Raw genomic sequence first — 14,744 nt, 5'->3', positions numbered from 1 at the left:
TAGATATAGTATAGATAATGTAGCGTGTGTGTGTGTGCATGCTTTGAAACTCAAAACTTAACAGTTATATTTCCCGTACTGATCAGGACTGGAAAGGAATTACCCTTCAATACGTGCAGTTATGGAAAGCTGTAACTCAGCAGGATATTTTGGAAAAAGAACAACTGGAAAGAACGAAGAAAAGCCAAGTTTGATGATTTTTTTGTAAATTAAACCGTAACAGTTGTGCAGCTCCCTCTATAGTAAGATAATATCCGCTTAAACAAATCTGGATATTTCCCAGATTTGTATTTTTTCTCTTCCCCCTGTGGAAGAAAGCAGAAATGAGGTCGAATGTGGCGTAAGTAACATCAGAGTGCTGCATACTGCTGGTGCAAGTGTGTGGTTTGGAAAAGCATGTGCTGGAGGGGCCATTTGCACACCTTAGTGTGCATGTGGAAATGATCTGCTCCTGACCCTCTGCTTTTACTGGGTGCCTGTTCCCTGATTTGTGCTGTGGCTTCAGGTGAAGGCAAGGCTGGGGCAGTTCATCTGCAGATGTATGTTCTCTTTCGTGTTCTGCTGTGACCTGTCAGTAAATGACAGACGTGTCCTTCCCTGCTGCAGCTGTAAACTGTGGCGATGGATCGTTGGCCTTTCTAAAGCTCTTTCCATCTGCTGATCTTAAAGGCCTGCGTAAGAGCTACGTCTTGCACTTTTACAGAAAGGGTATCCCAACAACTATTAGGAGGCTATCAGAAGGCGGAAATATGGTGCTGTTCCCCTTGATAACCATGTCTTTACTACAACTGCATCAGAAGCAGCTCTTCTAGTGGATAGAACCAATGGCTGATTGCTTGTGATCTTGGTTTAAGTGGATTATCTTCCTCTAATCCAGAGGCCACATTAGAGCCTGCTTACAACAAAACTGAAAATAATAGCGGCTTTAGATCTTAGACCTTCAAGAATTTGTTCCATTGAAAGAAAATAGCTTTTCATCCAGGAAATGACCAAGTGTCATGCTGCTTTGAAATCTTGCATATCCTTGTGTTCTGGGTGTGTTTTCATGGGTCAACTGGCTTTTAAAAGCCAGTCAGGTTAAATTCACGTCATGTAGAGAACAATGCTTAGTAGAATTAATGACAGGCTGGCTAAGTATAACCATGCCATACGATGTTTGATAAAAGCATCGCTTTCATGCTCTTCTTTCTAGCGAGGAGAGCTTTCGGCGCATATCCTTCCAATGAAGGTGCTTTGGGCTGAGTGTCATTTTCAAAATGGCACTAGGAGAGGTGGGGATTGCTTGCTGGAGGAACAAGAATGCTTCTCTTTCCCCCTTGCTGCGTGGTGACCTTTTGTGGTGGATGTTCTTGTTGCCTGCTGCTGCTGCTTGTTCTGCTGCCTTCCAGATGAAACCATAAGACTAAGACTCTGGCAGACTAACCGTAAGACTAGGACATGGCAGAATAGCCAACGCTTTTGTGGAAAGTAGAGCTGTTAACTTAGGTGCATCTTCCAGTATGGATGATTTAGATACTTCCTTCTGATGTCAGGTGAATGCTATATTAATTTTGTTCTTAAATATTTTTATTGCAGAAAGGTGGTGACGATGCCTGTGGCAGGGTTTCATGATCTTGGGGAGGCTGTGTTGTGAGTGGTAGAGAGGTTCCTGAGTACCACATGATTTTTTTGTATCACGAGGGGTGGCAGTGGCAGACTTATCCAGGTCCTGTTTGTAAAGCATGTGAGCAGCCTGGCGAAAGGCATGTGAGAGATGCAAAGTACTGTTACTGTTATGCTCCTGAGTCCTTTCAGCTGGATTCAATTGCTTTTTGGTTCTCTTCCTTGACAGGTCTTGGCTTGTGGGAAGCCCTTTAGCAATCCCAACTGGAACCTCACACCAAAAGAAACCATGATAGTGATGACTGACATCACTGCAGCCCCCAGATTGGGGTCAACTGCCACCACTCCAGCTGTGGCTCCCAACTTCTCCTGGATGCCGGACGATGGCAGCCCTACGGCTGTGGAGCAACCAATATTCCTCATGACCACCGCTGCTCAGGCCATCTCAGGTTTCTTTGTATGGACAGCTTTGCTCATCACCTGCCATCAGGTAAAACCCTGTCACTCATACTTCTCATCCTTTTCTTTTCCCCACATGGAGGAACACATACGATCCCCTGGCGTATCTCTGCGAGATACAGCTGTGTTATGGGGGTTTGCCAACTCTGGAGTGGTACCAGGACCTCTTCTTTGGGGTCTAATATATTATCTGTGCTGATCGAGGTGGCAGCTTTTATATGAAGGTCTTTTTCTGCCCAGGTTCAGACCGTTTCTGTAGTGTGAATGGAGAGGAAGCAAACTCTTTAAAACTAGCAGGTGTAAAACATTTGGCCATCTCTTGAGTGTTTGCAGAAAGGTGTGTTATCTCAAGCCATCCTTTCCCAGGTCTTGTAGCTGAATCTAGCCATTTTGTTATTGTGTCAGCTGTTGTTTGGCATACCTCCTTTGATCTCCTGTGCCAGTGGATTCCACAGCGGAAAGGAGTAACAGGAAATGTTTTATTTTAATTTTTCTCTCCTCCCCTTTTTCTGGGGCAGGTGTCCTGGGAGCCAGAACAAGTCAAACCCTGCATCCTGTTCCATACCTCTTTTTTGTGCGGTTGTCATGTGAACTGAAAAACACAGTGGGGAAATGCAAGCCCTGTTATTTATCAACCTGTGTTTTGTACCTGTTGGTCCATAGATTCCAGAGTGATGACTAGGATCTAGAAAACTACAGCCTATTGATGGAGTACAGGGGCTAGTGAAGTTCAAAAATGGATTAGTCACTGATGAATAAGAGTAACACCTGCAGTTTCACCAGCTTGGGTAACAATTACAAGTGCCATGGATCCTCCTGTCAAGTTGATCGCCTACTGAGGGTAGGAAGAAATCTTTCCTCTGCAGTATAGCATTGCACAGTTAGGCATTAATGCTCTTCTCCAAAGAAACCAATGGAGGTCGGTGCCAGAGAGACACTGTTGATTGAAATGTGCTGTTGTCCTGTTAAAAGGCAGCAGTTCTTGTGCTCTTGTAGGCCCATGGATCTCAGGGCTCTTGTAACATTCCAAGGGCAAAGCTTGGAGTCATCTGAACTCTGGTGTCAGCTGTCCCTGTGCTGGGTGAGGTGTGTCACTGGGATTGTCACAAGGAAAAAATATCCCTAAGGCTTGTTAGTTTATTTTCAACCTGTTCTCCTCAGGAAATGAGGCTTTTGTGAGCTCCTCATGGGTTAGGGAGAGGAAACAGAAGTATTTTGAGCCCTTCAGTCGATTTTGACCAGATTTGGCCAAGAGGCAAGGGAGAAATGAGCAACAGACAGCTGGGGAGAAACAACCCCCTCTCCCTTACGAGGGAAAGGCGAGATCATCAATGTATGCTTTGTTAGACCCCGGAGAATCCTCACAGCACCCCCAAATGCAGGGTGAAGCTTCAGACAAATGCTTGTGCCTCTTCAGGCAGCAAAATCGGTCAGTCGTGAGGCACGTATGTAATAAACTAGCTGTTATTAATTCCAGCAGTTGGGGTAGCAGCTTGATGAATGTTGCCGTATGGAGGCCTTGCCTCTGGAGAACATGCCCTCTGCTGACTCCGTGGCTGACAGAGCATACCCGCAACTCGCGCCGAAGCTCTGGCCGTGTTATTAGGCCATTACAGGAGTGGTGCTCATCTTCAGGCTATGCTTGTGGTCAATACCTTTTCCAGGAGGTGGGTATTCTGTGAAAAAGCATCTTAGGTGTGGGATTTAATGATGGCTAACAAACTGTCAGCAGCGGGAGCAGGTAGGGTGGGGACATTGTGCTCCCCCCAGCCAGTGACTTAGAGGGATTGGCATGTGTGCAGACAGTCAGACAAAACAAGTCGTGTGGCTGCGTGGTTCCTTTGAGCGCCGTGCATGAGCTTGGTGCTCTCTTGGTGGCTGATGCTTCGTGGCTGTGCTGTCACCGATGTGCAGAATGGCACTTTTTGAGCATATGGGCTGCGGCTTATCAGCTCTTGGCAGTGCTGTGAAGGGCTCTCTTAGGTCATTTCAGGTGAAAGTCTCGAAAGCATCCAAAACTGCCAAGAGAGTGAGAGTGTTTACAATGAGCATGCGCTTAAGTGTGTGCACCTTCCCTCTTCAGAGAAAAGCAGCCTGCAGTGTTGTGAATCTTAGGTACTTAAAACAGGATAGCAGGAATATGGGATAGATAACCAGGGGAAAAGAAAGGTATGAACAAAAGAATATGGGCAAGGTAACGATAATAACAGTAAATTAATTCCCTATAAGAAAATAGACTAGAAATCCCTCCACTTCCTTTTTCTCCCCCTTCCCACTCTCTGCAAACTAAGGGGTGCTATATGGATGCTGTAAGATAATAGTGATTTTTTTTTTTTTTTTTTAATGCTTATCACCTTGAAGCTGCTGGAGGCAATCAAGAGATGATTTACTGACTGTTTTTCCTGGCCAAGTTGACTCTTCAGTTCTACTTTCTCCTCTCTATTCCATATACCGCTGATCCTGGTCTCCCCTCTCTGTCCTCTCAGATCTACATGCATCTTCGCTGCTATAGCTGCCCAAATGAACAGCGCTACATTGTTCGGATCCTCTTCATTGTGCCCATTTACGCCTTTGACTCATGGCTCAGTCTGCTGTTCTTCACCAATGACCAGTACTATGTTTACTTTGGCACAGTGCGGGACTGCTATGAAGGTAAGGAGGGGTCAGACAGAAAATGGGGGAGGTGGGAAGTCTCTGCCTTGAGGGAACTCTGGCTCCTGGTTGGGCACATGGAGAAAGCATCTGTCACCTACTGAAACAGTGTTTGATGTTGTGCTTGACTGGTTGACCGTGGCTTGCTCAGTGACTGAAAATCATAGAATCATAGGACAGTTTGGGTTGGGAAGGACCTTTAAAGATATCTAGTGCAACCTCCCTGCCGTGGGACATCTTTCACTAGATCAGGTTCCTCAAAGCCCCGTCCAACCTGACCTTCTCCCTTGCTGGCCTCTGAGCATGACAAGATGTGTTGAGCCTTCCCTCCAATGTTCTGTGGAGACAGTGTTTATGATTTTCTTGGGTCCTTTGCTTCAGGAAGGTGTAAAGCCAAAAATCTGATTCTAGCTGGGTGTTTAAAGCGAGGTATTGGTTAGCTCCTGGTTCTTGGAACAGCACTTACTTAGCAGCCAAACGCTTGCTTTGTCCTTTTTTCCTGGTGCAGTTTGTTAGCGACGTATTCTTCTGGTCCTGTCCTGTGGCCACTTGTGTGATCATGCAGGGTAGCAAAGCCATCGTGTGCTGGTGTTGGTGGGGCGTAAAGTGCTTTGGAATCCTGCAGGAGACAGGGTGCCATGTTTAGGATGAGTTATCAATTGCTTCGTTTTTTGTTATCTGCTGCAGATGATACCACTAGTATTTTATGCAAGGGAAACAGTTACTTTCCAATAAATGCTATCTAAACTTCCCTCCTGATCTCATCCAGAAAGGAGCCTTCTACCCATCCATCAGGAGAACTACACTCTAGCAGTGTCTTTTTGAGGACAGTTTATTGCCATGCCCTCATAAAATCATAACTTGCTCATGCAGTTGTTTTGGTTAGATCTGCATTGCAGAGAGATGCCCCTGGCCATGTGAACAAATTAATCAGCTGAAGGGACTAGCAAGCCCTCCTTCACACCCACGACAATGCTCTGAGATGCAGCAGCAGATCGCAAACGCGCGCACATGATTCAGAAGGCATCTTTCTTTGGGCCTGAGTGTTTTTTCTTCCCTCCTTCCTCACCCTGCACACGTGTATAGGTCTAGCAGGAATCCTGCTGCTCTGCGAAACTCCTCATAGTAACAGCCAGTATCCCTCTGCCTCGCTTGCTCGGGGAGTTTGCAAACATCTGAGTGTCTGCTCAGGAGGCAGCCCATGCTCCCGAGTTCACCTCAGCATGTTGGGCTGTGTGAAAAGACTACAGGTGGAGGTGAAAGCACCTTTGGTCAGTAGGTTCTCTCCCTCGCTTTTTCTGGGGACCACTTTGAAACAGGCTTTTGTTCTCTGCCTTCCCTTGCCATCCACCTTATTTCATTTTTGGGAAGGTATTAGGTTGCAAAGTGGGGGGAGCCCTGCTAGGGAACAGGGGGAGAAGACCCTGTTAATAAATTTTGAAAGCTGTCTTGGGCCATTTATGGGCTGCATTTCATAGTGTGTGTTAGGAGGAGCATGTTTTGGTGTTGCTCGTTCACATGACCCTGCTTCTGTACAAACCTGGGTGTCAGTAACACTGACACGAGTAGATTTTTTTTTTTGTTATGTTGATGTCATGAGCACCATCTGGTGAATGTGGATCAGGAATGGGAGAAGAGTTCTTTCGCTGGTGTGGTGAACTTTGATAGTTAGCACTCATTTCTTTCGGGAATGGAGGAGCAGATATTTCCCCCTCCCTTTTTTTTTTGTTTGTTTTCTTCCGCTGATGTCATCTCTTCCCTAGTGCTTGTGGAATGGGCAGCTGGTATTGTAATGACCACATCAGAGGGCAGGGGTCACTGGAGGACAATAGGAAAAGCTCAGCTTTTCTCCCTCTGGGTGCTAGGAGCTGTCATCCAAGTTGCAGGAAAATTGCAGGCAAAAGGGGTTACCACAGTTATTTACATAAGTTTTCCATGGTTGGTGTTTTCTCTCCTAATTAAGGCTTTTGGAAAATCATTGCTATGTGAACATACCTAACTTTGTTGAATAAGAAGGATTACAGATGGAATAACAATATCCCAATTACAGACATAAAAGCCAGTGGTATACCTGCTTCTATGTGCTGTAGCATTCTGGCCAGCTAGGCACATCTACAAGCTATAAATATAATGTTTTGAGACTATAAGCGTTTTGGGGAGCGTTGAGTACCTCTTTTCCAGGGCATAGTTTGGATGCTTGTAGAAGAATTAGAGTTGATGTCTGTCTCTAACTTTGGAAGTTCATCCACGTGGGGAAAATTGACCTCAGGTCTAATAACTGGCTGCTTGATGAGGTCAGCTTCTCAGCACTGTACATTATTAGGCTTTTGTTCTTATTTCAAAGTTCCGTGAGACTTCTGTTTCCATCCCAAGTTATTTTCTCTTCGTATTATGTCAATGCTGGGGGCCAAAACCAGGATTTGGATGTTGGCATTCCAGGGAATGTCCAGGTACAGACTGTCATAGAAAATAATGTTGAAAGAAGGGTCACCTGGTCTGTCATTTTGCCCCAAGGCTGTATGTGCCAAACTTAGGAGTACAGTCCTTGCCCTAAAAATCTCACAACGGTGTAAGGGTCCAACAGCAATTATAACAAGTCACGAGAGTGGCAGACAAGGCATGTACTTACTCCATGCACAGTTAAGTGGGTTTGGATTCCATGAAAAGGAAACATGTCTGTAGTTATGATGAGAGCTCTCCCCACGGTGTCTTCACCTCAGTTTATATGTATGAACAAAACTGAGCCTTGAAGAGGATTGAAATGGGGCAGAGTATTACCTGTCAGTCTGAGAAGGCTCTTCCTCATCTGTACCAGGTTGCTGGGGAAGGCAGAAAAGAGGTGGCCCAAGGAGAAGGCTATTCAGTATGCAAGAAATTTCAGCTTTCTGAGGAAATGAAGCACAGAGCCTGTTTTTCAAAAGTCTCCACCAGACATGAAAACAGAGTTTCACTGATTGGTAAAACCCCTCTATTTCTCCAACTCTTAGTCTATAGTCTGGTTACCTCGGAGAGAGAAACTGTGTTCATCACCTAAAAGGTTAAATACAGGAGATAAGATATGGTTGATGGATCAGAGATAACTTTTCCAAATTATTTAGTACCAGTGTAATGTCCTGGAATAATGCACAGGAACCCTGTAAAGAATGGCATCTTACAGATGCCAAGTAAAACAGAGACTGACCGCAGTTTTAAATGGTCCTGTGACCCTTTTGGCATGAGTCATGGAACTGGCCTGGGACCTTGGCCAAACTCCAGTTCAGATAGTCTTGTGAGTACTGAGGTAGGATGATAAATGCAGTGAAAATAATCTGGAGTGCTTTGAAGGGAAAGATGCTGCATAAGCAGTCTCTGCTAATGTTTGGTCTGTTGCCTGTACTTTTGGTCCTTGCACCTGTTTTGAAGTTGGTTGTCATTTTACTCTGATTGATGTCTTTGCAGCCTTTGTAATATACAACTTTCTCAGCCTCTGCTATGAGTACTTGGGAGGGGAGAGCTCCATCATGTCTGAGATCAGAGGGAAACCAATTGAGTGAGTATTTACTGTGCTTACAGCATGAAGCTCTCCTCCTTCTGTGCTCATCTACCATGCCTCTGTCCCTGCCCTGAAAAACTGTGTCAGGTGGCAAATGTCTGCTGAGATGAGGCAGCATGGATGGTGATGACTTACCAGTATCCTGCTCTGAGACAGATCAGGCTGATCATATCTTCTTAGGCAAGCTGGACTGATTCACAGCTTTTCTGGACACCTGCCTACTCCTTTGTTTCTTTTCTTATTCCTTTCTCTTTCTTTAAACCTTTTCTGCCTTCGGTTGGTTGTGTGTGCTTCCTTTAGGATCTGTATTTCTCCCAGTGCTACAGTTAAAAAAAAAAAAAAAAAAAAAGAGAACCTCCTGCTCCCCATATTACTGTACACACAGCCAAAGCTGACTTTACAAAAGCAGCAAAACACCCATTTCATGGTTGGAGAAAGCACCAGTCCTGCAACTGTGCTACAGAGAGGTAGACAAAGAGGGTAGGAATCTTGCGCTCTAGCCCAAATCTTGCTTCTGAACCCTGTCATCTTGTGTTGTCTCTTTCAGGTCCAGCTGTGTATACGGGACTTGCTGCCTGTGGGGAAAGACCTATTCGATTGGATTCCTGAGGTTTTGCAAACAGGTATGGGCTGGAGGAACTGTGCCATCCTCTAGAAATGAATGAAGTGTGTGTGGGTGGCAATGGTGTCTTTTGCTGCTGAACTTCTGAGATGAGCGCTCCTTTGGGGGGATTTATAATACCGTTTTGAGAGGCCTGCAGACTGCTGAGAAGAGGGGGTATTTCGGGGTTGGCTGGTTTGTTTTGAATGATCTTAACGTTTTCTACTCAACCCCCCATCAGGAAGGCCTTAGCAAAAGACCCAATTTATCTCCTGGATCTGATGTTAGCCCTGGGAAGAAATTCTGATTTCCTCTTCCCTTTCTGAATTGCAGAGGTCCCAACTTTAAGAAATTGATGGCTGTGGTGTGTTGCAGACACCCCACAGTTGTGTAACAGCCTCCTGAATTCCCAGTGCTGCTGTTGTGGTTTGGAATTGAGGAGGGGGTGGAGGCTAAGTGTGACACAATGCTTTGTAGGAGGAACTGAGTATTGCTCACCATGTGTGTCTGTCTGTGCTGAATTGGGTATGTCGAGGGGGAGGGAATGGGGGAGATCTAAACCTTGATACAGCCCTCCTGCTCATCCCAGGTCAGTAACCTCTGTCTGCCATGAAACAGCAGGTGAGTTTCAAGGCTTTGCTCACTTGCTGAAATGAACACGTGAGGTTTCTCTGGAGATAGTGTGAAGCAGGTCTGGTTCTTTGAAAAAAGGGCTCAGGTCACTGTAATTCCAGTCATGGGTCTAGATATCTGCCCTGGCTTTTCCTCCACATCATGCCCCATCTTCTGTGTTTTAGCAATATGCAGGAACATCAAAGGTACAGTGTAGTAATATCCAGTGTTAATCTCTGCAGCATGATTGGCCTTTTTCAAAGGACCACTTCTTTCTTTTCTCTGTTCTGTTTGTCGCATGTTCTTTCCTCATGGCTTTCCTGTTTTGTTCCCTGATACTTTATTTTCTAAGCTGCTCCCAGTATGCTGCTTCACCTCTTTCTTTTGGGCTTCATTTGTACACCCTGTGTTTGATTCAATGCATTATCTATTCTTTTTGCTCCTAATGTTAACTTTTACCTTTTAAATATGTCATAAGCAAGCATAACACCCATCAAGGTGAATGAGTGCTGGAGAAATAATTTCCCTTAGACCTCTTGTTTCTCAAGTCCCACAGCCTCTGGCAGTTACCTCCACATGGGTTGCACCTGGCTGTTCAGAAAGTTTTTTCACAGCAGTGAAGACTAGAAGCACTTTTATGGGGGGGGATTCTGCCTGCTTCCACAAATCCTCAGCTCACTTGGTAACTCAGGCTTAGGTGGATATTTTGCTTTTGCTTTGCTGCTATCTGGCAGCAATTCTTCTAGTCAGGCCTGCCCTTTGCAAACTGCTAACTCTGCTGTGGAGGCTGTGAGGGAGGTGTCTTGCAAAGGGATGTTTAAGTACTTCCGTCCTTCTTGGCTCGAGCTTAAATATTACCTTGGTGAGAGATCTTCGGCACCAAGACTCACTTTCTAGTACTTCTAGACTTCCAGGATTGCTGAGGAAGACCTTTCAAGGCAAATTGCTGGGTAGGCTGGTGCAAAAGGACAATAGAGCAAATCTCAGTGCTGATCTCTGCAGTATCCACCATCGTGGTGATCAGGAAGAGGAATGTGCCGGAAGGAGCATCTTGCCCATTTTATCCCTGCTCTCAGCATCTCCAGCACTCCTGTTGCCTCCTACCACCACCTGCCCATGTTCTGCTCTTTCCAGCCCCTTTCATCCTGAAGGAATTTGTGTGTTACAACCATTCCTTCTTTCCATCTTCACCCCCACCCAAACTGCTCTCAGGCAGGTGCCTGCTGTGAGTCAGTCAGTCTGCATGCGTTGCCTGCAGCCCTCCAGCAGTCGGGTGGTGTGCTGGTGGCTGCGGTGTAAAATCTGGACAGCTTGTTTCCTTAAAGATGTCTTGATCAAGATTCGTTACTGGATCTGTGTCTGGTGACCCTCACAGATGGGTCACACACCATCCATGTGCTTCCTGTATGCTCTAGCATCTTCTAGGGAAGCAATTAAAAATAGGATGTGGTGGTTTGGATTGCAGGGAAATGGTTAAAACATCCCCAGATTGGAAGGAGGGGAAGCTTAGAGGACAGAGTTGTTTACCAGTTAGCTTGACCTTTTCCAGTTCACATATTTACAGTGACTCACTAACTGGCATGTGCTGGGGTTTTTAATCTCCTTGAAGTCTTATGACCACTAACAAATTGCATCGTATCCAAAGCAATTATTCCTGTTTGGTTTTGCCTTCTTTCCATACACAGCCCTCCCCATATGTGCGCAGGTCAGCACCTGCCCAGGCTCTTCCAGCCTCCTTCAGGGAGACACGGGTGACGTTTTTAGGGTCACAACCCTCCATTCTCTTAGGACATTGAAGTTCAACGTCTCCAGAAAGGTGAAGAATGGGGTGGCTTTGAGAGGAGTCATCCCAATAGGAGCAGTGATTTTTACTGGCAGAATGGGTAGAGCTGATCCCAAGTGCCACAGAGCCTTTGGGGAGATTCGGTAGAGGTTGTGTGGGTGAGAAGGGAATAGCTCTTAACTTCTGTCTGGCAGCACACGTTGCTGTGTATACAAAATGCCTTAATATGGTGGCGGTTCTCAAAGTTCCTCTTCAGAGAGCTGGGTTCCTCTCCTATCCAGGGGACCTTCTTGCCTAGCTTTATGGCAACTATGGATTGGAGTTTGCTTCCCTTCCCCAATATCCCTTTGATAAACTTGCTGTGTCCGTACCATAGCACAGTGTGGGATTTTTTTGTTTTTCATGCTGTTAGTATGCATAAATGTGCTGCAGCACAGCCTATGGAAAACAGCTCTGGAAGAGAGCAGCTGAGCAGCTTCTAGGAACCAACCTACAGAGAGGTTTTTCTTCCCATTCTGGACAAGTAGATAGCACACATACTTCGTCTGAATCTCCTTTATCTCTTTTTGGGTGCTGCAGTCCTCAAGTACAATCAATTAGCAAGTGGCGGGGTCAGACTCCTTCTCGGGGCTGGATTGCGTTGCCTTGCTGAGTTGTCCCAGTGGACACTCCATCATGGTGCTGGTTCAGGAACTTGGCCTCTTGCATCTCCTGCCTTCTCATTCCTCCTCTCTCATTTCTGTAGGCTACCCTGCAGTTCTGTGTGGTGAAGCCCCTCATGGCGATCAGCACAGTCATCCTTCAGGCCTTCGGCAAGTACCAGGATGGTGACTTTGAGTAAGTTTGTTTGTCTGTCATGTAGGCCTCGGCTGCCCTTTCTATACTCAGCTGTGCTTATGGTCTGTGTGTGTGCTGGGCCGTGGGAAAAGACGGGGGGGCAACACGGGCTGAATATGCATGTGAGAAAAGAGGGCAGGGGTAAGCCTGTTGGTTTCAGGTTTTTTCTACCTTGGTTTGGGGGAGGGAGTGGGACAGGAAGGCAGGAAGCAAACGAGTCTTATTACTCCCCAGTGACAGTGGCAAGGGGAAAAGATCATGCTGAAATTTCAGGCGTTCGTGTATCTTCTCTTTTCAGTGTAACCAGTGGCTACCTCTACGTGACGATCATCTACAACATCTCTGTCAGCCTGGCACTGTATGCCCTCTTCCTTTTCTACTTCGCCACACGTGAACTGCTCAGTCCCTATAGTCCAGTTCTTAAGTTCTTCATGGTGAAGTCTGTCATTTTCCTGTCCTTCTGGCAAGGTGAGCTGCCTTTCCCTTCCCTTGGTAGGCACAAAGAGCTCTCTGCAGGGGCTCAGACACTAGAGTTGATAGAGCAAATGCTGATTTAATAGCCAGAATGTCTTTCTGTATTATTATTATTGTTGTTGTTGTTACATTTGTTTTATAGTCTTTCATTGCTTTTCTCTGGGAGACCTGTTTTGCTCATTTTCATCTTTGTTTCTGTGCTCCTGAATCCTCACTATCTCTGTGCGTGTGCATGTGCATGCACATACCTGCCTGGTAAAATTAGCTATTTGGATGAAGAGTCCTTTGCATTCCTGAAACAATCATAAAGCACAAGCTGCCAGTATTTTATCTGCATGCTGCCATTTTATAGATTAAAGTGGCATATCTAAAAATTTTTAGTACTTTTTTTTTAGTGCTCTATAAATAAAATTTTAATGGCATGTCTGTGATTCATGTGAAGCAGCAAGCTGGCTGAATGCAGCGTGTGCTGCCACAGAACCACCACCAAGCAGAAGGACATTCAGAATATGTACACGTGATGCAGAGGCACATTCAGAAAGCTGAAATTCCACCTAAGCTTAGTGCTTCTTACTAATTGGCTCTAAGCATTTCCCTGTTCAATGCCCTGCTTAGGTTTACTGAGTTGCACTTCAAAGACTAATTGAGTAGGAACTTAGGTGGAATTTAGGCTGTTGGAATATGGCCCATCCTCCCTGTCTACAAACTAATAAGCTGTCTAGTTTCTCATCTTGAGCCATCTGGTTATTCGCTTTCTGCCTTCTCTGGAATTCTAAAGCCACCTGACTATGGACAGGGAGAAACATCTTCCTTGCAATGGTGTGTCAAAAACACTTTATGATTAAAGTAAAAAGCTCCGTTACCTCAATTTTTGCTCCAGCTAGTGGAGGTGTTGAGATCACGCACAGAAATATCTGACTGCTTCTTACCCTTTTGGACTTAATCAAGTCCTGCAGCAGCTAGTTCCAGAGATCATCTGTCAGTTGAGAATAGAAGAGGGTCAGTGTTTGAACATTCTTTGCTTAAACATATTTGTCTCATTTACTCCTCCTTTCTGTTTTACGGGTGAGTGTAGATGGGAGTATCTAGCCTGCTCAGTAGTTTTGGTGTTAAATGGGTTTGCAACAGCACAGACAGCTGTTTCCATTCCTCGCAGTTAGTATGCAATCATGTTTTCTGCACATTTACATGAGCTTGTTGCTTTGTTTAGGGATGCTGTTGGCCATCTTGGAAAAGTGTGGTGCCATCCCCAAAATCCACTCTGCCAGCGTGTCTGTGGGTGAAGGCACAGTAGCTGCTGGGTATCAGGACTTCATCATTTGCGTGGAGATGTTCTTTGCAGCCATCGCATTACGCCATGCCTTCACGTACAAGGTGTATGTGGACAAGAGACTTGACGCCCAAGGTAGGAAATATGCCAGTGCATATGGCATGTCTCTTTGGTAGCGAGACTGGGTGAAGACTGGTCCCTCTGGCAGCCAACACACTGATATGACTCCCAACCTGAACGCTTGGAAAACATCACATCCCCTCCTCCGTGGTGTCTGAACAGATTCATTGTGCAATGGCTCTGCAGGGCAGAAACCTTGCCTGAATTGCGTTGTTCCCTTTTCAGTTCCCCAGCATGCCACCCACGACAGCTTGTTGCAGACCTGTGGGCTGCTAGAAGTTGCATCCTTTTGGTAGAGTGGGTTTGTCCTTCTTCCTGTCTCCCCAAAGGGGAACTCCATTGCTCCAGATTGTGCAACAGACTGAAGGCAGGAGGGACAGGGCCTGAAACAGGCTCTGTTTTGAATCTGGCTCAGGAAGATGAGGCTGTGCTTTGGCAATATGTTTGGCTTGGAGGAGGAGGATCTTCCTGTAACGACTTTGTGACGGCTGGGCTGCTAGAAGTCTTATTCCGGGGAAAAGGGAGGTGGATGTTATCTTTGGGAAAAGGGGGTTCTCATGCCCGGTCTATGCAAGTACATTCAGTGTTCTCCAAATAACGGGGTTCCTTCCTGCTGGGAGGAGTCTGCGCTGAGGTGCGGGAAGACAGCAGCCCTTGGGCAGTGTTCATGTAGATGATCCCTCCATCCCAGCCAGCCCCAGAGGTTTTGGAAGGACAGTGGCCGCAGCTGGGGGAGATGAGATCTGTGGGTGATGAAAGGGTAAACTGCTGGCTAGTACAGTGGGGGGATGTTTCGGTGGTG

The 14,744-nt window shown here is 46.0% G+C and overlaps 1 protein-coding gene across 1 annotated transcript in view; it reads left to right on the top strand.

The window, feature by feature from the left end:
* Positions 1-274: 274 nt before the first annotated feature.
* The window catches only part of TMEM184B (transmembrane protein 184B), an 18,976-nt gene continuing 4,506 nt past the window's right edge, over positions 275-14,744 (top strand). Inside the window, exons 1-8 of the mRNA XM_009332646.1 lie at positions 275-340; positions 1,832-2,092; positions 4,548-4,713; positions 8,152-8,242; positions 8,793-8,868; positions 11,987-12,078; positions 12,377-12,546; positions 13,763-13,957. Coding sequence (XP_009330921.1) covers positions 1,892-2,092; positions 4,548-4,713; positions 8,152-8,242; positions 8,793-8,868; positions 11,987-12,078; positions 12,377-12,546; positions 13,763-13,957 — 991 coding nt within the window. The 5' untranslated portion in view covers positions 275-340; positions 1,832-1,891. The remainder of the gene's footprint in view (positions 341-1,831; positions 2,093-4,547; positions 4,714-8,151; positions 8,243-8,792; positions 8,869-11,986; positions 12,079-12,376; positions 12,547-13,762; positions 13,958-14,744) is intronic.

This window comes from Pygoscelis adeliae, unplaced genomic scaffold (genome assembly GCF_000699105.1).
Source record: "Pygoscelis adeliae isolate BGI_AS28 unplaced genomic scaffold, ASM69910v1 Scaffold399, whole genome shotgun sequence".
NCBI lineage: Eukaryota > Metazoa > Chordata > Aves > Sphenisciformes > Spheniscidae > Pygoscelis > Pygoscelis adeliae.
The sequence above is the reverse complement of the archived record's forward strand: the minus strand, read 5'-3'. Positions and strand labels throughout refer to the sequence as shown.